This window comes from Hibiscus syriacus, unplaced genomic scaffold, assembly GCF_006381635.1.
Source record: "Hibiscus syriacus cultivar Baekdansim isolate YM2019G1 unplaced genomic scaffold, ASM638163v2 tig00112738_pilon, whole genome shotgun sequence".
NCBI lineage: Eukaryota > Viridiplantae > Streptophyta > Magnoliopsida > Malvales > Malvaceae > Hibiscus > Hibiscus syriacus.
Genome location: NW_024063392.1, coordinates 379,587 through 402,638, shown reverse-complemented (window position 1 = coordinate 402,638; position 23,052 = coordinate 379,587). Strand labels below are relative to the sequence as shown.

General features: G+C 33.9%; 1 protein-coding gene and 1 pseudogene across 3 annotated transcripts; one reads left to right on the top strand and one right to left on the bottom strand.

The window, feature by feature from the left end:
• Positions 1–787: 787 nt before the first annotated feature.
• On the top strand, positions 788–21,334 carry LOC120183126 (GDP-mannose 3,5-epimerase 2-like). 3 transcript variants are annotated; one of them, XM_039187888.1, is made up of 9 exons: positions 789–871; positions 1,701–2,111; positions 2,212–2,305; positions 2,406–2,535; positions 2,624–2,756; positions 3,090–3,297; positions 3,394–3,553; positions 12,440–12,446; positions 21,324–21,334. In XM_039187888.1, the coding sequence occupies exons 2-7, from the start codon at positions 1,702–1,704 to the stop codon at positions 3,547–3,549; spliced, it is 1,131 nt and encodes a 376-aa protein (XP_039043819.1). In that variant the 5' UTR covers positions 789–871; position 1,701; the 3' UTR covers positions 3,550–3,553; positions 12,440–12,446; positions 21,324–21,334. The 3 variants fall into 3 exon arrangements, with proteins under 3 accessions (XP_039043818.1, XP_039043819.1, XP_039043817.1); XM_039187887.1 differs by lacking the exons at positions 12,440–12,446; positions 21,324–21,334 and having other exon boundaries at positions 788–866; positions 1,698–2,111; positions 3,394–3,809; XM_039187886.1 differs by lacking the exons at positions 12,440–12,446; positions 21,324–21,334 and having other exon boundaries at positions 3,394–3,809.
• Positions 5,463–7,512, bottom strand: LOC120183127 (annotated as a pseudogene).
• Positions 21,335–23,052: the final 1,718 nt, after the last annotated feature.

Genomic DNA, 23,052 nt, shown 5'->3' with positions numbered 1-23,052 from the left:
AACCAAAAACACTTTCCAAGCAATTTCATTGGGCCCCCAAACAAACAAAGCCTTACGTCCAATCCGCTTTCTAAGAATTTTCCTCATGTGAAAGGGCCCACTAGGTTCGTGGCCATTACTTTGCCCCACAATTTCCAATAAGTTTAAATTTTACCATTTAAATAATCTATTTATCATAAAAATAATAAAAAATAATGACTCTAAATGTACAGGAGTTTTTTTTATCTATAAATAATATAAATAATTGTTTCCTCTCCCTAAACACTAAAATTTAGATATAAAATAATTATATTTTTAAAATTAATGTTAAAATACTATGATTTTAAAAGAATAAGATCAGCATAAATATTTTAACTTTTAAAACAAGATAATCATACAAAATCAGAATTTTAGAATTCATCAAAATATTAAAAATAACTCTAAATCTAAAAGAATATTCTTATTTTGTCAACAATTTCTGGCAAGTGATTAAAAGTTTTTAATTTATATTTTCTCTTTATTATAAATTATAGGTTGAATATTTTTTAAGAGTAATTTTTTACTTAAATAAGAATAGTTCAAAAAATATTTTTATTTTTCGTATAATATAAATAATTTTTTTCTCTACCTTTTTTTTCCAAAAACGTTAAAAAAATTCTGTCGCAAAATCTTTATACAAGTTGTTGAAAAATAAATAAAATAATTAAAAAAAACTATAGGCTAAGAATAAAACAGAGCTTTTGTTACTTCTCCCTCTTTGTGGCTCCCTCTATATATAGAAAACATGCATTTCAGGCTTCACAATTCATTATCCTTTTCATCTTCAATCCTCAATTTCGCTTTTTCATTATATTTTTCTCTTCTAAGTTCTCAACTTGTAGCTATTTTTAAGGTAATTTTCTCTGTTGATTGGATGTGTACTTGTTTTGTCTTCCATTTCCTCATTTAAGAGCTCAGTTTCTCAAGATTTTATTTTCCTCTCCATTCTTTGTTTTTTTTTTCTAATGCTTACTGTTATTATATATGGCTTAAATTTTTCTGGGTTTGTTTTAAATTTCATGTTTATCAACCCTCTGCCTTACATTTTTGGATTATCTACTGCCATTCATTGAAGCTAAAGAGATTCATTCACATTATTTTAAATTTTGTGTTTGATTTGCCCCCTTTTATGCATAGTTTAGAGTTTGAGTAAATTATCTGATTTTAGCAGTAACTTGTATTGCTTTAAGATTTGCTTGTCAAATATCTTCAAAAAAATGTAAAGATTTGCTAGTTAAGATGTGTGTGTGTGTGTGTGTTTTTTTTTTTTTTACTTCGGAGGATTGCAGTGATTTGTTTTTCACACGTTTATTCTGAATTATGACTCTTTTATTTTTAATATAAATTCTTCATCCAATTCGGCTTTACTGACTAAAGGGATATATTTAGGATTTCTCTGTACGAAAGCTTGAATTTTTGTATTTAAACTTTATCACTTTGATTGCTTATATTTTTTTCTTTGTAATACTTATTTTTGCTTTAGTTTCCCCCAAAACTTGAGATACCTTACACTTTTAAAATTGTAAGGTTGTAGCATTTTCAATTTGTTATTTTTTGTTTTGATCTTTGTTTTGTCATGCTTGAATGGCCATTTTATGAAATATGATGGTATATGGCATTAATATGGTTATTCATTTACATCTTGCTGTACTAATGGAGGTTTAATCATCGAGTGTATGCAGGATGGGAAGTGCTGATGGGTCCAGCTATGGTGCTTACACCTATGATGCCCTGGAGAGGGAGCCTTACTGGCCGCCCGAGAACCTCCGGATTTCCATCACTGGTGCTGGTGGTTTCATTGCTTCCCACATTGCTCGACGTCTCAAGAGTGAAGGCCATTACATCATTGCTTCTGACTGGAAGAAGAATGAGCACATGACAGAAGACATGTTTTGTCATGAATTCCACCTTGTCGATCTCCGAGTCATGGAGAATTGCTTGAAGGTTACCAAGGGAGTGGATCATGTTTTCAACCTTGCTGCCGATATGGGCGGTATGGGTTTCATTCAGTCGAACCACTCTGTCATTATGTACAACAACACTATGATCAGTTTCAACATGCTTGAGGCTGCCAGGATCAGTGGAGTTAAGAGGTTTGTTGGATTGGTGCATTATGCATTATGTGTTTGCATTTTATTCATTGCAGTTCTGTTTTAAGTTTACAGTTGGTTTAAACTCGATATCTTTGTTTAGGTTTTTCTATGCCTCTAGTGCTTGTATCTACCCTGAATTTAAGCAGCTGGAAACTAATGTGAGCTTGAAAGAATCCGATGCCTGGCCGGCTGAGGTTTGTGACTCATGGTCCTTAACTACTATCCAATAGTCTTATATTTTATTGATTACTATGGCGTAGTTACTGATTTTCACTTCATAAATGTCGGTTTTAGCCTCAAGATGCTTATGGCTTGGAAAAGCTTGCAACTGAGGAGTTGTGCAAGCACTACACCAAAGACTTTGGAATCGAGTGCCGTATTGGAAGGTTTCACAACATTTATGGCCCTTTCGGGACATGGAAAGGTAACTTTTTTACTTTTGGTGAGTGCCTGTGTATGTTGCTGCTTTTGGAACATACTAAATTTGTCACTTCCATGTATCCGTCTTTTAGGTGGAAGGGAGAAGGCTCCAGCTGCATTTTGCAGAAAGGCTATTACTTCCGTTGACAAGTTCGAGATGTGGGGAGATGGTCTTCAGACACGATCCTTCACCTTCATCGATGAATGTGTTGAGGGTGTACTTAGGTAAAGTTTGGCATTTTTTATAGCTCTTCCAGCCAAAACTCATACTTTAGGCAACAATTTAAAGGAAAAATCCAAGGAGTTTTGGTTTTAATAAACGTCGATCTGCATGAATTGGCTTATACTAAAAATTAGGAAGGAATATGTAATTTGTGTAATGTTTATACTCTGTTAGATGAAAAATCTTGCAGATTTCAGTTTGAAATTGCTGTTTTAACTTTGAATGTGAAAATAGCCTTCTTATTGCTTAATGTTTTAACTCTGTTGGATGAAAATCTTGCAGATGAAAATAGCATTCTTATTGCTTAATGTTTTTTTTCTAATTAATGTCTTTAGGTTGACGAAGTCGGATTTCCGTGAACCTGTGAACATTGGAAGTGATGAGATGGTTAGCATGAATGAGATGGCAGAGATTGTTCTTAGCTTTGAGGATAAAAACCTTCCAATCCACCATATCCCTGGTCCAGAGGGTGTCCGTGGTCGCAATTCAGACAACACACTGATCAAAGAAAAACTCGGTTGGGCCCCTACAATGAGGTTGAAGGTAATTGAGTTGTGTTATCGTTTGTGATTTCATAGTTTACGAATATTTTTTCATTACCTACAACTCCAGCAAATGTTGTGGTTGTTTTACCTGTAGGATGGGCTGAGGATTACATACTTCTGGATCAAGGAACAAGTCGAAAAAGAGAAGGCTCAAGGCATTGACCTGTCGATCTATGGGTCATCAAAGGTCGTGGGAACTCAAGCACCGGTCCAGCTGGGCTCACTCCGTGCAGCCGACGGAAAAGAATGAAGAAGTAAAGCTGGTGTAGTTGCTTTGAAGCCAAGTTTTATTGGCATAGAATGTGGGAATACATCATCTGGTTTCGGTTTTTACTATATATTTTTGGTATTGTGGTTTGTGTACTATTGTTTGCTGTCGAAGGGGAAAGTGTTTAAGCTTCCCACTGTATTCAAATTTGGCTTTCCATGGTTATTATTCGGTGTTGTAAGATGATATCCAAGGCTTTTTTGGCCTTTAAATAAAACATCATTCCTTTGTTCGAGCATCAATTCGTAACCATGTGCTTGGTTGGCATCTATGGACTTGATCAACTAATCGTTGTTCCGGATTTGATTAGTTATCTAAACGCAGTGCAAGTTGCTGGGTTTTTTTGACTGTTCATCGAAGCTGATGGATGAAATTGGCTTCATTGCTGGTCCCCATAGAATATATTGCCAAAACATCATGTTCATGCGAACTGCGAGGGATATTCTCTCATAATCTTCTCTAAAGCACCATAAAGTTTCTTCTTTTTCCTTTACTTTTCTCCTTGAAGTACTGGTATCGAGCATGTCTTTATTACGTATTCGAATATGAATATAAAGATACAACTACAATATAGAAAAACATTGACAAATTAAACACACTCGTATCAAGCACTCATCCAAATTCGAGTAATGTAGGTCAAACTTTTTCCTCGGTTTGTATATGTTACATTCGATTGTCATTCAAAAGTTCGAGCAACTTTTTCGACCTTTTGGGGTCATATCTGGGGCTGATATTAAGCGTCAAAGATTTAATATCACTAGGAATTGTATAGATGGTGGTCCTGGAAAGATGCATGAAACCCTCAGAATCAGTGGTTAAAATGTTGGCGATGATAAATTGAAAGAGCTTGACTTTACAACAAAAGCTGAACCGTAGGCCATATTGGGTGTGTGGTAGCATGGGAGTCTTATTTTCCCAGAAAATGACGCAACATTGAGCAATTGGCTTTGAGCCCATTTGTGGGGGCTACACACATGACACAGCAGATCACCATGTGCTGGATCTGTGAATTGTCCTTTTTGTCTACTCGTAACCAGGACTGAACAAATGAACTTGAGAAAACTATAAAGCATCCGGTTTTATTTTTTTTACAGTGTAGTGTTATTATAAGGTAATATATGTTCATAATGTTCTCGATTGTTGACAAAGCATACATACTCATAGATACAACTGTTTGAACCAAATATCATTAACCGTTGAGACCACTTGATGGATTCGTAAATATTTGATTTTATTTTATTAAATCTTGTTTGATTTCAGTTTCATTATTATTTAATTATATTCAAAGACAAAACTAGAATCAAATAATAAAGAGTTAATTATCTTATTTCAAACAACAGAGACTTATTTAATATTTAAATCCAAAAATAGTTGATAAAATTTAAATTGAATAAGATTTAATTAATAGAACTAAAAATGTCATTGTCCCAAAAATTTATGGCCATGTCCCATTGTGTACGTCCCTAAAAGTATCCTTTAAGAATCGAGTGTCGATTCACAAGCTGAAAGGTTGAACCAAATCAATCTTTTTATTTAATTCAGAAATTTTGTAATACAAAGTAAATATTTTGTATTTAAACTTGTGAAAATAATGACAAATATTTTTTTAATAAAAAATACATGAATAAAGGAACATTCACCCCTTAAATGTGATCATTTCCACAGATTGGCCTAAGAATATCAATCATCAAATATTAATGAAATCAAAGTTCGATATTAGATTAGAAAGTATTGTCACGACCACAACTAATGTGAACAAAAAAAAAGTACATGAGTTAAATTGAGAAAAATTATAAGTTTAAAGACTAAATGTAATTTTATTATCATAATAGTATGCATTAACCATTAACTTTTTCAAAACGATTAACCAAATCATTATAACACCTATCATTGTTAAGTAACAGTGTAAATTACACCATCTGTGTTTTCCCATAGCTATAGGATCAAGCTCTCCTGCATTAATACCTAATATAAACATGATCACCGTTCATCATTATTTATAAGCATAGTTTATATAATCTATAAGAACCACTGTAGAGAGAAGTAAATGCCGGATAAATATGAACAGCCTCCGTGACCCGAAGAACTGGGTTCATAGTTCGACCACTCCCTTAATTGTCAGGGTCACGAAAGACGGGATTAGCTTCAAGCTGTTCTGCAAACTTCTCGAGAATGTCCTTCACAAGTCCCTTAATTCGTTGTCCGCTCGTGCAACACTCTTCTCATTCCGTTATAGGAAAATACCGCATAGAGAAGAACCAGCTTCATCGGATTCCAATGGTGCAAGCCGAAATCTTTTCCATGTTTCTCTAAGAAATTCCTGATTAGCTTCGTCTTACGTAGCCCATCTTTTTCACTTCCTATTTCCAGCAAAACCCTCTCTGCGACATCGTTGAATCGCTTCTCATCTGCCAAGACCTGCAATGTTTGGACTAGTAGACATCAGAAGTCATCCTTGTGTTCAAAAACTAGATAATTCTCAACAACAATGAAAAACCAATTCAGAAAGCATTTGGATGCAGACCGTCTCCCTTTATTTTCTCAAGCGGAAATAATTAAAAACGTTAAGTAGCAATTACATGCTGAAATTCAAAAAGCATATGCTCTTCAATCTTCATATTACTACAAATATAAGAAGCAAAAGATCGTGCTCGTAATCTACCTTTCTTAGCTCAGAACCATTGACAACCTTGATGTTATGTATAAAACAACATGCCTTTCAGACAGTGCATCAGCAATTTCCTGCAGAATCGGCTGAAGTAATTCAGCAAATTGTGCTTGGCCCAGTTCTTCTTCCCCCTCGGCCCCATACTTTTTCAAGATGCCGTTGAGCAGAGCAAATTCTGTTTAAACATTAGGAACCAACAGAAATATTAGATTCATTAATACATTCGAGTTATGGTGTAAGAAATCCATTTCTCACATAGCAATAGTCAGTCCGGGTTTCAAGTTATGATGTACAACATGCCATTTAGAATGAAGGGGTGGCATACACATTGACACAGGGAAGAGATAAAAGATCTTATATGATCCCTAAATGGCTCTCCTCATAAGCTCAAACCAAGTTAAATCCATGAGTACGGTGTTCGAACTTTCGCTGCTTAAATATTCGATCGAGGTGTTCACCACACATTAAAACACACAAGAAAGTGATATGGAAATGGAAAGAGGAACCTGAAAATGGAGGAATCCCCATTTCGACGCCCATATGAACAAGTGCATTTCTTATCTCGCTCTGCAAATCTTCCCTTTATCTTCGATATCCTATCAGTAAACAAATTCTCTGCTAACATGGCATAATCATCTTCATCCTCCAAAAACATCTTCAAAGTATTCCCATCCAATATTGACACCACCAATGGATCATCTAAACAATCCAAATTCAATAATTTAAAATCAAAATAAACCCAAAAGTTTATAGTTTAGTCAAAATAACCTGCAGATAAAAACCCAGATCATAAAATCACCAAACAGTTTAAAGTTTTCTAAAAGGTTTTAACTTTGTCTAAGTATCTTAACTATAAAGTAATCGAAGTTGACTTGATCATCTTTTACCTCTCATCTCATCAGCTATGGCAGATATGTAATCGGGGAGAAACTTGGACGCTTTATCTCTGTCCAGCTCTGCTTTCCAGAAAGTGACGTCATCATCAACGGCTCCGGTGATGAAACGAGAAAGGGCGGAAGCTTTAATTTTTTGAGGCAATGAGAGGCCAAAGAGCGAACTGGAGGCTTTCGAGTCAGCGATTTCAAGGAGTTGGGATCCGGTGACGGTGCCGTTAAGGTCAGGTAAAGAGGGACTGAGAGATCGGAGATGGGTCCCGTCAAGCACCGTTAAATCTGTTTCAGACATTGTAAGGAAGAGAGAGGTTGGTGAGTTTTAATTTCGGACAAGGTGAAGATGTTCTGATATTTTTCAATTTTTGGTTTTAGAGTTTGTTTGAGATTATGGTTTAGGACTTGTATTTTCCTAAAACTTTTAAGAATGTAGAATTTATTTAGAATTTTATATTCGTTATTATATAAATTTTAGAGAAAATAACTTCAGTGATTGAAAATGTCTTATAATATAAGATTTTAACAACTTTTTTTGGATTTGTGAAAATGACCAATAAATTCGCAACGCGAACTCCAATTTCGCAACTCAATTTCTAAATTCACGTTGCGCGCGAATTTATAATTCGCAACACATAAGACAAATTCGTAACACAGAAGTCAAATTTGCAAAGTGCGTTTATTTTCGAAATGCAAATTTTATTTTCGAATTCGAAACACAATATTTATTTCGCAACACAAATGTAAATAGTATAATCGCAAATCATAACCTAAAACTCTAAATCACAACTTAGTCTCATCTTCATCTCTCACTCTCTACGGCGACATCCGTCACAATCTCCGGCGATATCCGTCTATCTCCATCTCTCAGAGCCATCCTCACAACCATTCACGGTCAGAAATGGAAAATCAACCACCGATGGTTAGTTTTTTAATTATTTTTATTTTAAAATTTTTGTATTATTATTAGATTTTTCATATTTAAATTGATGATAAATTTACTGGTAATTTCAGTAATAGATTAACCATTTCACTTAGATTGCTTAGTAAATTCATTCGATTGTTGTCAATACTACTAAACTGTTTAGTCTTTAACCTTGTGAAGTTAGTATTTGTCTTTGTTTTGTCTTTTGGTTGAAGTAATGCAATTCATTCAAGTTTCAATTTGCAGAAGACTATTTGAAACTTAAATTCGCAACACGAAAATGAAAATCGCTACGTGATTTTAGTTTCGCGTTGCGATTTTAAGTTTTAGAAATTATTCTTCTTCTGCAAATTGAAACTTGAATGAATTGCATTACTTCAACCAAAAAACAAAGACAAATACTAACTTCACAGTGTTGCGAATTTAAGTTTCAAGAATAAACTACTACTCTTTATGTTGTCCTTGAACCTGCAGTAAACCTATATGTTGTCCTTTTAAATGTTTATATAAGTGCTTACTTCTGGAATATTATCTAATGCATTTTGTGAACTATGATAGAATAATGACTTGGGTGAATACCGTGCAAGTTTGAAATATATTTGGCTTTGTTTTCACTGTTTAATATCATGTCTGTTTATAGTGTATAATTTGTAGTTTTTGGTATATCTAACTTGGTATATCTAACTTGGTATGTTTATTGTTTTTGTAGAATTTTTTTTCGGCTTCATTGACCTTAAGGAATAAATTAAGCCTAGCCACTACAATTGCGTCGACGCTTACACCTGTACAAAGAAAATTGTTTGAGGATACTTGCTTCGGGCCATGGCTGAAAGTACAACATCCAGGTGGAGATGCTATGTTGACCCATTTGTTTCTTCAGACCATGACTAACGATCTACCCGAGAGGATACAACGTGGTGATGAAGAGATATGGTTTCATTTTCCTCCAGCGTATACTTGTTTTGGGCAGGAGGAGTTTTGCTTAATCACTGGTCTACGCTTCGGACACGATGATGTAGGTTGGTACAATAGTCACATCGCCCGCCCATTATGGTTATCTCGGGTTTTTCCTGAGCTGGCAAAGGTGAAGCCGAGTTTACACGTCGACGACTTGAAAAGATTATTTGTTAAAGATGGTTTTACTCGGATGGATGATCTCGATGTTGTCCGAGTATGCCATTTATTACTTTTGCATGCCGGTTTTTTAGGCAAAGAGGCCATACAACCTATTTATGAGGACCTAATATTATTGGTAGAGGACCTAAATGCATGGAACCTGTTTCCGTGGGGTTCATATCTCTGGAAAGCTACCTGGAAAAAGTTGTCGTCTGCCTTTGAGGACTGAAAAAGTTTGTGTGGCCATGGTTCCAAATACACTTTGGCAGGCTTTATTTGGGCCTTTAAGGTAAGAATTTCTATATAATATTTCCAAAATTATAATTAATTATTTAACAATTACTAATGTTTGTGTATTATATTGTTTGTAGATTTGGATATTTGAGGCTTTTCCCAGCATGTAGACATATGCAATCAAAAATTCAAATGATATTCCTAGGGCTATTTCCTGGAGGAGGATCCAGCTGTTGAATTGGGAAGAGTTACTACCATATACGACGATGAATGATGTAAGTTAACACAAATACTACCATATATAAACAAGTTATTACTAGTAGATGTTTAACTTTGTTTGAGCTTTTATATTGTTAGGAGGGCAACTATCCATTACAGAGGCATACACCCACAGAGGCTGAGCTTGCCACTGATTGGTGGCAAGCTAGTAAGCGTTTTTTTATGGCACAGATGATGAGCAGCCCCCACTTTGAGAGCCATCAACTCACCCAAAGCCATCACCTGATCGAGCCAATTATACACCTCCACAATGAGAGCCATCACCTATTCAATCACATCATCGAGCCTCTCTCCACCATCACCTCATGATAGGCGACCGGTAAAGATGCCACGACATTTCTCCCTGTTCTCTACCTCCACGGGATGAGTTAAGGGAGTTATGTGATGAGGTCAATGCTTTGCGTGAGGAGGTCGGTATTTTACGTGAAGACAATGGTGCATGGCGTGATGAGGTACGGTCTTTACGTTGTGAGGTAGAGGTTTTACGCGATGACAATGGTGCTTTACGTGGTGAGGTATCTACTTTACGTGATGAGGTAACCGCTCTACGTGAGATTGTTTCATCGTTACAGAATGAGGTTCATACTCTACGCAATGAGGTAAGTTTGTTTAATACTATACTAAAAATGCAAATAATATTTTTTCGGCATTATTTAATTGTTTATTTATTGATTTATGTATTAATTTATTTTTAGCGGCCCAATAAGGTTGATGCTTTACGTCGGGTTTTTCTTGCATGACGGGGTTCACGCATCAGACGTCGTGCACGTGCCATTACGTCTCCGTTCACCCTAATAGTGCCAAGACTCCGTAAGAAGAAGCTCGATTCACATGTCATCGTTCAAGAGGCCTCTCCTATCGTTCAAGAGCCCCTATCATCCTTCAAGAGGCCCCTTCCACCATTCAAGAGGCCCCTGTCATCATTCAAGAGGTTCCTCATACCGTTCGAGAGCCCGATTTACATGGCATAATATGTCGACATATTGATAAACCCCCTCACGTACCCGACATGATGGATGAGTTGGCTTTCATATGAGTTACCAGTTAGTACCATTCTGGTATCTGAAGTGGAGAGGAGAACACTACCGGACACAATTATGGATAATACCCTTTGGGCTAAGACCGTAGTTAATTTTTATCTACATGAGCGGAGCCAGGGGTGTTACTCTGACATATGCAAACTCGACGATGATATGCATTTGTTTCTTGATCGGTCTTGGTGGGGTGTGTTATTAGGGGTTGAAGACGATGGCTATTTCGACGGGGGGTAAGTCTTATATTCTTCTTATATTGGATTTTGATTTTTTTTTTAATTTATGAAATTCACTAATATATGTATTTTTAAAAAAAACAACATATTGATGCATGGGTGTTACGTCTTCTAATAATAAGGAAATTGAAGAAAATAAAAAATACGTGATGGACTATTATGCCGACGTCTTTTCACACAGCTCACTTAAAGGATCAGAGAGACACTTCATATGTGTTAGGTAATGGAAAAGCTAAACTTTATCCTACGTAGTGGGAGGTCGATAAGGTTAGTATTTATTTGAATATTTTAAAGGTGTTCATAAATAAAAATTTGATGTGCCCAATTGAATTATATTTATGATTGCAGGTGTTTTCCCTGTTTTGAAACGTCATTGGCTTCTCGTCGAGCTTCAGCTCCCATCCGTGAAGACAATGGTATATGACAGCATGTTGAATTACATACCATTGTCTGATTTGAGAGATATTATTTGTAAGGGATGGATCACTCATTTGGCTAAATACTTAGATGTGATTGATTATTGGACTAATTCTGGAAACAAGAAGCCAAAGAAGTTCAAAGTTACAATGATCAGAGATGAGATCGCACCACAACAAACGCGGGGAGCCAGATGGGATTGTGGTCCTCTCGTATGCATGTTCTTGGAACGTTTGACGACAGGAAGTAAATAATTTCTACCTCCCACAGATAGAGATAGAGGTGCAGTAGGCTTGTGGTTTCGGTATTTTATGACTAGAGCGATATATGTGAGACGTTGCCTACCTGAATCCGCGTGATGAAAGTGTGCATAAACAATTGGTAAGTTTGAGCAAGTGTTGTTAACATATATACTCTTTGTTGGTTTGAAAATGTTTGATTAAGTACCTAGAATTCAATAATTTGTTGTTTGTTGGTTTTAGATGTGTAGAAAGTGTTGTTTGAGCAAATGTTTGGTTTCTACAGGTTAATCCTGAAGTGAGCTGCGTGAAATTGATGTATTTGTGTATAAACAACTGTCTGCGTGAAATTGATGTATTTGTAAAAGTTGATTTGTAAAGTTGATTTATTTAATTGATAAGGAAATAAGAATTATTTTTTGCTTGTTTAATTGATTTGTAAAAGTTGATTTGTTTAATTGATGTGTAAATAATTCTTATTTTTTGCTTGTTTAATTGATTTGTAAAAGTTGATTTGTTGTTTTAAATTTCAATCTGCATTATGTTGAAGGTAAAAAAGACCTGTTGAAGGTATACTTTCGTAACGCGAAAATCAAATTCGCAACGCGAAAGTCAAATTCGTGTTGCGATGGTTGCGAAAGTCAAATTCGCGTTGCGGTTTTTGCGTTTCGAATTTGACTTTCGCAACAATCGCAACAAAAAATCTGATAAGTGATAACAACTGAACAGATCATAGCAATATTCAAAATCAAGTTACTAATGAATGTCTAACTGAAATGTATGCATTCACACATAAAATACACATAATACAACGTTTGCATTTAAAAATCACCTAAGTTAATAAGTCCCAAAAGGTGAAGTCGGTTGTGATTGAGATTTTGATTTTGATTGCGATTTTGATTTCCTTTTGCTTGGCACCATATGAGCTTTGGATTTTGATGAGGATCCATATTTTGGTAGAGGAAAAGATGATTGTGATGGTACTGGTGATCCACATGTCAACCTTGTATGACCATTTTTCTTGCACCGACTATATGTCGATATCCTCTTCTCTTCACCCTTAGACGGTATACGATCATGATTTTTTGGTCGGCCAGGTAGTCTGCTATCCATGATTGGTGGCAAAACTGTTTGTAAGTCATCTGGTATATCCCACTCAGAAGGATGTGGAATAGGGTAGACAATCTCAACACAAGTCTGTCGATATACTTATGTAGTGTAGCAATCCATAGTGTATGCACTTGAATCATCTTGGTTTAGATGAAGAGAAACTTTTATAACATGGCCACACGGATAACCAGATGTTTGTCATTTCATACAACTACATGTCTTTGCATTTAGATCGACAAGCCCATTTAAGTTATTATCCAATACTTCAAACAAAGTGTTTGAACATGGTTAAACTCTCCATGATGTTGACTTCACAACACGTTTCGTTATATTTTTTCCAGTCCATGGTGTAACACGACGTTCCAATGTTCCTGTAAATTTAAATAAATAATACTTAGTAAAATATATGATAAGTTACGAATTTAAATAAATAATACCTGCATGATTTCTTTTCTTGTAGTACCATTGTTGAATAGATGCTCGAAAAAACTCCATTAACATAGTAATGGGTAATTTCCGGGAATGACGACTTAGAGCGTTGATTGATTATGCACTATTAGACGTCATGAAACCATATCTTTCTCCAAGTTGATGTACTTTTGACCATCTTTCAAACCCGACATCTTCTAGTGTTTGAGCACATTGAGACAAAACACGTCTTAAACAATTTATATGCTTATTAAAATCCACTTCCTGATAAGCTTTTACAGCCTTCCAGTATGTCCATTTGTGATTTTTTATACCAGCAGACCTTGATTTTAGATTTCTATACAAATGAACACCACAAAGTCCATGAAAAGCATCTGGGAAACACCTTCTAACAGCATTGTCAACTGAGTTTGCCCTATCGGATATGATTGTCAGATTGCTAATAGGACCTATGTAATCCCTAAGATATCCCATAAACCATGTCCATAAATCAGAGGTTTCAGATTTGCCAACCCCATAAGCTATTGGCAGTATCCCATTGTTAGCATCCATGGCTACTGCTAATAAGTTTACTCCAAGGTATCGACCTTTCAAATGTGCTCCGTTAACTATAATAACTGGGCGCATGCAAGTAATAAACGAACGAATCTAGAAAATAATATACACAAGACATGAGTTACCAACCCAGGATTTTTCAGCTTTAAATTGTGACAATAAGTCGACAGTTGGGCAAACGATGCTTCTGGAGACCCCCTCAACAATTCCAAGGCATAACATTTGGCTCTCCAAGCTTGAGAATATGAGATACTAATCTTGAGCCGAGCATTCATGTCAGTCATAATTTCATGTCCCTGATATACCCTGCCATTCAAAAACATTAACTCAGCCAGAAAACCACCCAACACCTTTTTGTCTGTCTGTCTATGGTGAGGAAAAACTTGGGTTCTTGAACATGTATGTTTATCAATAAAAGTCCTAACTTGAAACATTTCACAATCTTTTATCCTCTTTGCAATCATACGCCACGTACAGTTTTTGTCAATCATACACTTTGTTTCGAAACGATCTTTGCTTGATTTGTTAACTTTTAGTTGATAACCATCTTCCACACATTTCGTATACAAAGCTATCTTCAAGTCTTCCTTTGTATCAAAACAATTATCTTTCTTGATACGAATAACTTTTGTGTAACAATCAACTGCTATCTTTACCAACTCTTCTTCCGGTATCTAAAGTAATTCTGGCATTTTCCAGTTATATTCCCGTGGCATTTTCTTCTTTTTCTTTTCTTCGGGGACTTCTTCTTTTTCTTCTTCTTCTTCAGGGTTATATGAATTACAAAATGGATGTTCAACTTGTTCATTAACAGTCGTAACTTCCTCCTCATTATTATCAACAACATCTTCCTCGGCAACGGCTGTTTCATCATCAAAATTCGGGTATTGACCAATATCAAAATCATTACACGCATGGTATGTTTCTTCTTCTGAAACATCATTGAAATCTGAGTATTGAGCAAGATCAAAGTCTGGGTATTGACCAAGATCAAATTTCGAATACTGACTAGTTCTCACAATTTTTTCTGTTGGCTCATAATCGTCTAACTGGTCAATACGAAAACCAGAATTTGGTGCTGAAAGTTTATTGGGATTTGGTATTAGAAATGTGCTGAAACAAAATTTTCTTGGTGTTGAAATTGTGGTGGAACTATTAAATTTTGAGGTTCATAACAATGTTGTACATTGTGAGCACCATAAACTGGGGTTGAAGAACTTAGTTGATTACTACCCGCTACTGACCCAACTTCACTACTTCTAGGTTCAACAACATACAATGTAACATCATCTTCTTGCGAAACACTAATGCAAGTAATGAATCGTTCAACATCTTCATTGTCAGTTAACAAATAAATTGTACCTTTTATCTGATAAGATAGCCTAAATCCACTTAGAGGCTCTAAATTCAATTTCTTTGCAACAAGTAACATTAGAGTTTCATAAGTTAACTTTTTTAATGTCAGTTTTAGTTGAAGATTCATGGGTAAAGGCACATATTGTAAAACACCATGACATTCTCCCATGACCTCCAAAACACAAATCTATCCAAACAGATCAACATTAGATGATTTCATTCTACAAATTGTAAATTAATTTACTAAACAAACGAGCTATAAACACATATCATCACTAACTTAGAGAAAAAACATAACTTTATTAAGTTGCTAGTTGATAATTTGGGAGAGAAATCATTGAAAAATTATATAGAAATAAAATTATGTAAAAAATAGACATGGGGAAGGATGTCGTTAGATAGGAACGGATGTCGCCGGAGAGTGATATATGGAGATGGAATGATTGTGATTTAGGGATTTAGGTTATGGGTTGTGCTGCTGCGTAGTTATATACCCAAAACATTTGTGTTGCACGAAATTAAAATTCGTGTTGCGAATTTGAAAATCGAGTTGCGAAAACAAAATTCGCGTTGCGAATTCAGAAATCGCGTTGCGAATTTGGAAAATCGCAATGCGAATTTGGAAAATCGCGTTGCGAATTTGGAAACTAAGTTACAAAATTGGAGTTCTCGTTGCGAATTCGAGATCGCGTTGAATTTGTTGGTCATTTTCGTAAATCCAAAAAAATGGTTTAAAATCGTATATTATAAGATATTTTCGGTCATGAAGTTATTTTCTCTAAATTTTAAATCTTTCAATAAAAATAGTATTGATATCCAATAAATTTTCTAGAAGTATTTCTATCTTCTTTTTAAAATTTTAAAATAGAAATATATTAATAAATAGAAATAAATTTCTATTTTCAATAATAAAAATCTATATTTGATACATGTTTTTAATAATAAAAATATGAAAATTTTAAAAAATATAAAAATTAAATTTTATTAAATATATAAATTTAAACCGAACACATATCTTAATTAAATTTTATTTTATGAAAATAAAAATAAGTTATATTTTTTTAAACCAAATCTAAAATTCATTTTTAGAAAAGGTATTTAATTTATCAATTAACAGATTTTATAAGATGTTTTCATTTTCTAAAAAAATTAAAATGACATCTATTTATTTGAATAAAACATAATTAAAATATTAAGTTGACAACTAATTGAGATTAAAATAATGAACTTGAACCCATTAAAATAAAACTATAAAATATATATCATTTAAACTTAATAAATTGCAATATAAATAATTTTATTAATTAATAATATAAAACAAAAAATGTCTAAAAAATTACATATTCAATCTTTATGTGAAAATAATAGGGTGTAGTTGTTGTAATTTACAAGGGAAAAGGGGTAAAAGGTAAAATAAAGGGCCGTCCAAAGTCAATGTTTTACGCGGTTTTAGCCATTGACTTCCTCATAGCGTTTAAAAATCATTGGGCCCATGTTGGCGTAAAGTCCATTTTTTAGGTCTATGAATTGATTACTTCTTAAAGAATACAAGAATTTTACCCGCGCGTCAGTCTCAGAAGTGCACGCACCTACAAGACTAAATGAATCTAGTTTAAATAAATAAAATTATACTTATATTCATTTTATTTTTAAAGTATTTTTATTTAATGTTCATTTAACAATTATGGATATATTCTTTATCAGTACGTTTGTTTAATGTTAATAAACATGTTTATATTTTAAAAAAAAATGGATGACCCTTGTTTTCCATATGTAATGGGGTAAGGGGAGGTAAGATAGTATGCTGCCCTTGACATCAGGTTGGGGGTAACTTCCGTAGGAGATCTCCGAATTATAAAATGCTCTCCGTGAGACTCGATCCCACGATCTCAAGATTAAAAACCTTGTGCTTTACCAACTGAGCTGGATGATCATTTAAAATTTAAGCTATTTAAGTTTTATAGTTTGAACTCTAAAATTTATTACATATTTAATTCAACTTATCTTCACTAATATTCAAAATATTAAAAGAATAAAAATATTTGAATAGATACATCAATAAACGAGTTTTATCTTTTATGTCATGATAAAGTATTTCATGTTTTTTTCATTTATTATTCATTATTTCAATTAATAAAACTAATAGTGTATTAAAGGAAGTGCACGCACCCTCTTTTGAAAAGTGTACGATACGATATGTATGACATGTGAGAATTTATGCTGTGCGGCGTCTAAAGATCGACTAAAATATAATGTGACTGGTTAAACAAGTGATCGATTAAAATTTAAATCGGTTATGTTATATCATTTAAACGGAAATATTATCAAGCACAACAACATATTAGATAGCGCTTAGATAATGTAATAGGTAGCGCTTATATAATAAAATAGGCAATTAACCGGAAATATTATCAAGTACAATAACAATTAGGTAGCGCTTATATAATGTAATAGGTAGCGCTTATATTGACTATTTTCTCATAAAAATGATAAATTTAAACCGGTTATATTAAATTGACCTATTACATTATAAATATCGGTTTCGATGTTTTCAGGATCGATACAATTTTAAATGTATCGATACTTTATGCGTGTAACTCGTTTGTGTTTTATTTTGGAAAAAAGTATCGACACTCTGTAAATTTACCTGTTACATAATAATTATCGATTTTGATGTTTCGAGGATCGATACTTTTTAAAAATGTATCGACACTTTATGCGTACACCTCGTTTGCCATTCATTTTGAAAAAATGTATCGACACAAATTAAACAAAGTGTTAATACTTTATGTTGACCTATCTCTCATGAACCCGTATATTTCTACGGTTACATTGAAAATTTACCTATTACATTATATTATCGACACAAAATCTAATAGTGTCGATACTTTATGTTAACTGTTTTATAATTAAACGGTTTTATTAAAGTATCGACACTTTTTAGGCGCTATATTTCTTCTCTTTTAAATTACGAAAGTGTCGATACTTATTAATTTATCGACACTTTCAACATATCCGATATCTTTTACCGGTTTTATCATTTCGAGACCTCTTTTGTCATATTATTACCGGATATATTACTATGGATCGATACATTTGTATAAAGTATCGACACTTTTCAGGCGCTATAACTTATTCTCTTTTAAATTACAAAAGTGTCGATACTTATTATTTATCGACACTTTCAATATATCCGGTAACTTTTTACCGGTTTTATCATTTCGAGACTTGTTTGTCATATTATTACCTGTATATTGCTATGGATCGACACATTTTTATAAAGTATCGACACCTTTTAGGCGCTATAACTTCTTCTCTTTTAAATTACAAAAGTGTCGATACTTATTAATTTATCGACACTTTCAATATATCCGGTAGCGCTTTACCGGTTTTATATAATGATATCGGTTTTATCATATTTTTACATGTTATATTGCTATGGATCGATACATTTTTAATTTGTATCGACACAAAACCGACAAGCTAAGTTTGCCCGTTGCCAATTTTTTTAATATTTTCTTCATGATTTCCACCTACAACATTGTTATTACTCGATATTTCATGTAGCGCTAAACCAATTTATTAAATATATTATAATGTATTCGGTAACACCTATATTAACCGTATATTAACCGCATTTCCTGAAACAATGACATGACATGTTCACAGATATAGAGGCAAAATTTCTGACATGCTGGTCCAAGGGATTGTCTCAGGAAAGGCGGGTTAATATACGGCTAATATACGTCATTACCGGATACATTAAAATGTATTTAATAAATTCGGTTTAGCGGTACCTATTATGTTGACAACTAATAATGTTTTAGGTAGAAATATGAAAAACTATTAAAAAATTAGTAACCGGTAAACTTTGGTTATTAGTAAGTATCCTTTTATAAAAGTGTCCATACTTTTAACATATCAAGTAATTTATTCGGTTTTGTCATAATGAATCTGGTTTTGTCATATTTTTACCTGTTATATTGTAAAGTATCTATCCTTTTTATAAAAGTGTCCCATACTTATTTCACTGTGAAAATATATTTTATTATTTGGTTAATATTGTTAAATTAAATTCTAATAATATTTTATAAAATATCAAAACAATCAAATAATTTTTTGTGTAATGAAATTATTAAATTAATATTGTAGGTGAAAAACATGAAACGCTATTAAAAAAAATTGAAACATAAATTACATAACTTTAAAAAAAGTATATATCATTTTTATAAAAGTCCATCTTATAAAGTAGGTCTAAGTCATGAAGAAATATTAAAAAATTGTGCTATCGGTTCGTGTCGATCCAAATTAAAAATGTGTCGATCCAAAACGATAACATGTAAACTATGACAAAACCGGTATAGAAATGATAAAACTGGTAAAGCGCTACCGGATACATTTAAAGTGTCGGTACTTTAATATAAGGATCGACACTTCGTGAATTTAAAAGAGAAGCAGTTTAAATCCTATAAAGTGTCGATACTTTTAAAAAATGTATCGATCCAAAACGATATACCAGGTAAAAATATGATAAAACCGGTAACAAAATGATAAAACCGGTAAAACGTTACCGGATATATTGAAAGTGTCGATACTTTATATAAGGATCGACACTTTGTGAATTTAAAAGAGAAGCAGTTTTTAGCGCCTATAATGTGTCGATACTTTAAAAAAATATATCGATCCAAAACGATATAACAGGTAAAAATATGATAAAACCGGTATCAAAATGATTAAACCGGTAAATGATACCGGATATATTGAAAGTGTCGATACTTTCGTAAGTACGTGTAATAAATTATCGACACTTTCAAAGAAAATAATTATCCTTTCGAAAGTATCGACACCTGACATAAAAGTATCAACACTTTGTATTTGTATCGATTAAATATAAATAACATATCCGATGAAAATATAAGCTAAATATCCTCTGAAAATAGATAGAACGGACGAGTTTTTGAAATCGAAGCGTAATTGTTGCTGCATTTCAGAAGGCGTTTCTAAAGTGAAGTTGTTTGTTTGTTGTTGCAGTCGAATCGAAAAGTATGTTGTCGAAACCCTAATTTTTTATTATTACGTAATCGCGATAGGGTTTTTATGTGTTGTTTGGGTTTTGGAGTAAAGAAGCATTTGGGACCGATTGCAGGTAGAAAGTGATATTCAAGGAAAATATAAATGTCGATACTTTTATTAAATATTTATAGGTAGAAAATGATATTATAGGTTGTATAAATGTGCCGACACATTTTGGTGTGGCCATTCAAATTCTTTTGAAGAAAACCGTTTTACCACAAGAGTAGTCTATATTGTATATGAATAAAGTGTATGTAACAAAATAATTTGATTGCGTAAACTGATATATGAAGGAAAAAATGGAGTCAATGGGTTGGAAATTGTTGGTGGAGCAGATGACTTTGAAATTGAGGCCGAGACTCGAAGCAACAAAGGGTAAATATATGTACTTCTAGTAAGTATCAATGTTTTTTATTATTGTTGAAATGGTAATTGGATTAAAGTATCGATAAACTTTAAATTAATTACAAATTTTAAATGTTGACAGTATGGCCGAATGCAAAGGATGAAGGAAGATGGCACACAGAGCGGTTCAGTATGTAAAATGAAATTGACATTGAGTAGTATTTAGTGTTAATGTATTGATTAAGAAACGTTATGTTTATATTAGGTGACAAAAGATGTGAGGTCCAAATGGAATTCAATGAGTGATGCTGAAAAGGAACCTTACATCACACAGTCAAGGAATGATATTAAGAATACAAAGAACGGAGGAAAGCACATGAAAATAAGGTATTCATTAAACTGTAAATACGTTGATACAAAATATATAAGAACTATAACATTATATATTGTTAAAAAAATATAGGAAATGTCGACAAGATGCAGTATTAAAAGGGTGAATTTATTAATTAAACACCTTAAGGAGAAGGGTCAGTTGAATGTGCTGGGAGAAATAGGTTTTGGATCGTGGTAGGAGTAAGGGATCGACCTATTCGGAGGGAATATGTCGATCCTTGATGGCGCAATTTGATTTCAGTCAATGTATTGCTAAATATGGTGATTTTCATTTCCTCTCGGGATCCATGTGCTGCAGTCGTATTGGGGGTAGAAAATGAAGGCAAAAGGTTGTAGAAGTTGTAAGAGTAAGGACTGGAAAGTACTTGCCTCCAAATATGGTTTGAAGCATAAGGTGACATATGCTGAAATGAAGAGGAAATAAAAGTGGATCTTACGTTAGGGATGAGCTGAAGGCCAGAGTTCTATTATACCTTGTCGGTATCTTTCTTTGTCCAACGGGTAATACGTAACGAACAAAGAAACATATGAAGCTCATTTGTGATGAAGGATTGAGGGTGAATTCAATTGAGCTGAATATATCCATTCGAGATTGATTGAATCAATAATCACCTTAAAAAGGGCAGCCAGAGATACCTCAAAGGGGCATAGCAATCTTAGAGGTAAATGAGTGAATAACTTGTGTTTTTATATAAAAACATAAATTTTATTATAAATTCAGGTTTGCACTGTTCGATTTTTGGTCGGGCTGTGAGGCAGTGCGGCTTATGAAAGAACCGGAGTGGCACGCATCCGTGCATGGGGGAAGGAAGAGGTGGTTAGAGTGATGGTAAAGTTGAAGTTGGATAGAGCGAAGAAGCAAGAAAGGGTAATAAATGTAATTAAATAATATTAAGAATATAATCAATGTCTTAATATTGTAATTAATTTTGAAGGTTATTGGCAAGGATGTAGAGGCAGTGGCAGAGGAGAAGAAAGGAGGGATGGTTGTATTGGGGGATGACGGTGAGTGGGACGACGGTGAAGGAAAACATAGTAACTTCGACATTTGATGTCTGAATTGGCTGATATCAAAAAATCCAATTTGAAATCATGCAAAGACAATCAAGAGTCGAAGAGAAACTTGATAGAGTCGAAGAGAAACTTGAGAGAGTCGAAGATACACTTGAGAGGCATAAGGGGGTAGTGGAAGGAAAAATAGATGGAGTGGTGAAAGAAGTAGAGGTGTTGAGGGGTGAAGTGGTGAAAGAAGTTGGGGTGTTAAGGGGTGATATTAAGATGGTGAGGGTGAAAAATTGAGGGAGTGGTGAAGGAGGTTGTGGAATTGAGGAGTGAACTTACGGGGGTGAAGGGGGTGGTGATAAAATACTTGGATGAAGGAGATCAATTGAAGGGTGAAAAAAAGAGAAGAGCTATGTAGAAAAAAAATACGATGAACTGAAAAAATATGAAGAAGAAAAGAGGGAGGAGGAAGAAGAAGAGATGGAAGAAATGAAGAGGAAGGAAGTCGATGTCATTTATACACCGGAGAGTGTTATAGCAGCAGATTTGGATTCGGAATATCCTGCACCCAGAAGAAGAAGCAGAAGGTAAGTGAATAAAAGAAAACTTAATTTGATTTTTATTATGTTGTTGTGACAAAAATTTGTATGCAAAATTGTAGGTTGAAAAAGCGGATATTCCAAGCGGAATTGATGACATCGAAGCTGCAATTTGTGATTATTTATGGAATAGCGAGTTAGAATCGGAGTAAGTGAAATATATGCTTTGTGAGTTATATTTAAATATTCATGACAACATATTAATCCTAACGATTCATACAGGTATTCTGTAATATCAATGGGAAATCAATCGCTAGTGTATACGACGTTGCAACGTTGAAGCCTACGGAATGGGTTGGCGGTGTGGTAAGTAGAAAGTAGAAAATGTTAAAACTTATTTAATATGTTCTGATTGTGTAATTAATTTGTTAGGTATTGATTTGCTCGCCTGGACAGTATGCTACGATTCTCAGAAGTCACTCCGGAGGATTGGCTACCTTCCATACCACTAGCGTGAGTTAAATTAATAAATGGAGATAAGTAGTGTTATAGACGGTAAATTAATAATGTTTGTTGCATAATTGCAGCAGCAGGCGTTGGATGCCAATAGCAAAGAAAGTGTTGAGGGTATTGCTAGCTTCTGGGGTC

Bases quoted from the DNA above. Each gene is read 5' to 3' on its own strand.
- LOC120183126 (XM_039187888.1), top strand. From the start codon at position 1,702: ATGGGAAGTGCTGATGGGTCCAGCTATGGTGCTTACACCTATGATGCC. The intron at 2,536-2,623 runs GTAACTTTTTTA...TCCGTCTTTTAG, and splicing joins CCCTTTCGGGACATGGAAAG to GTGGAAGGGAGAAGGCTCCA. The intron at 3,298-3,393 runs GTAATTGAGTTG...TTTTACCTGTAG, and splicing joins CCCCTACAATGAGGTTGAAG to GATGGGCTGAGGATTACATA.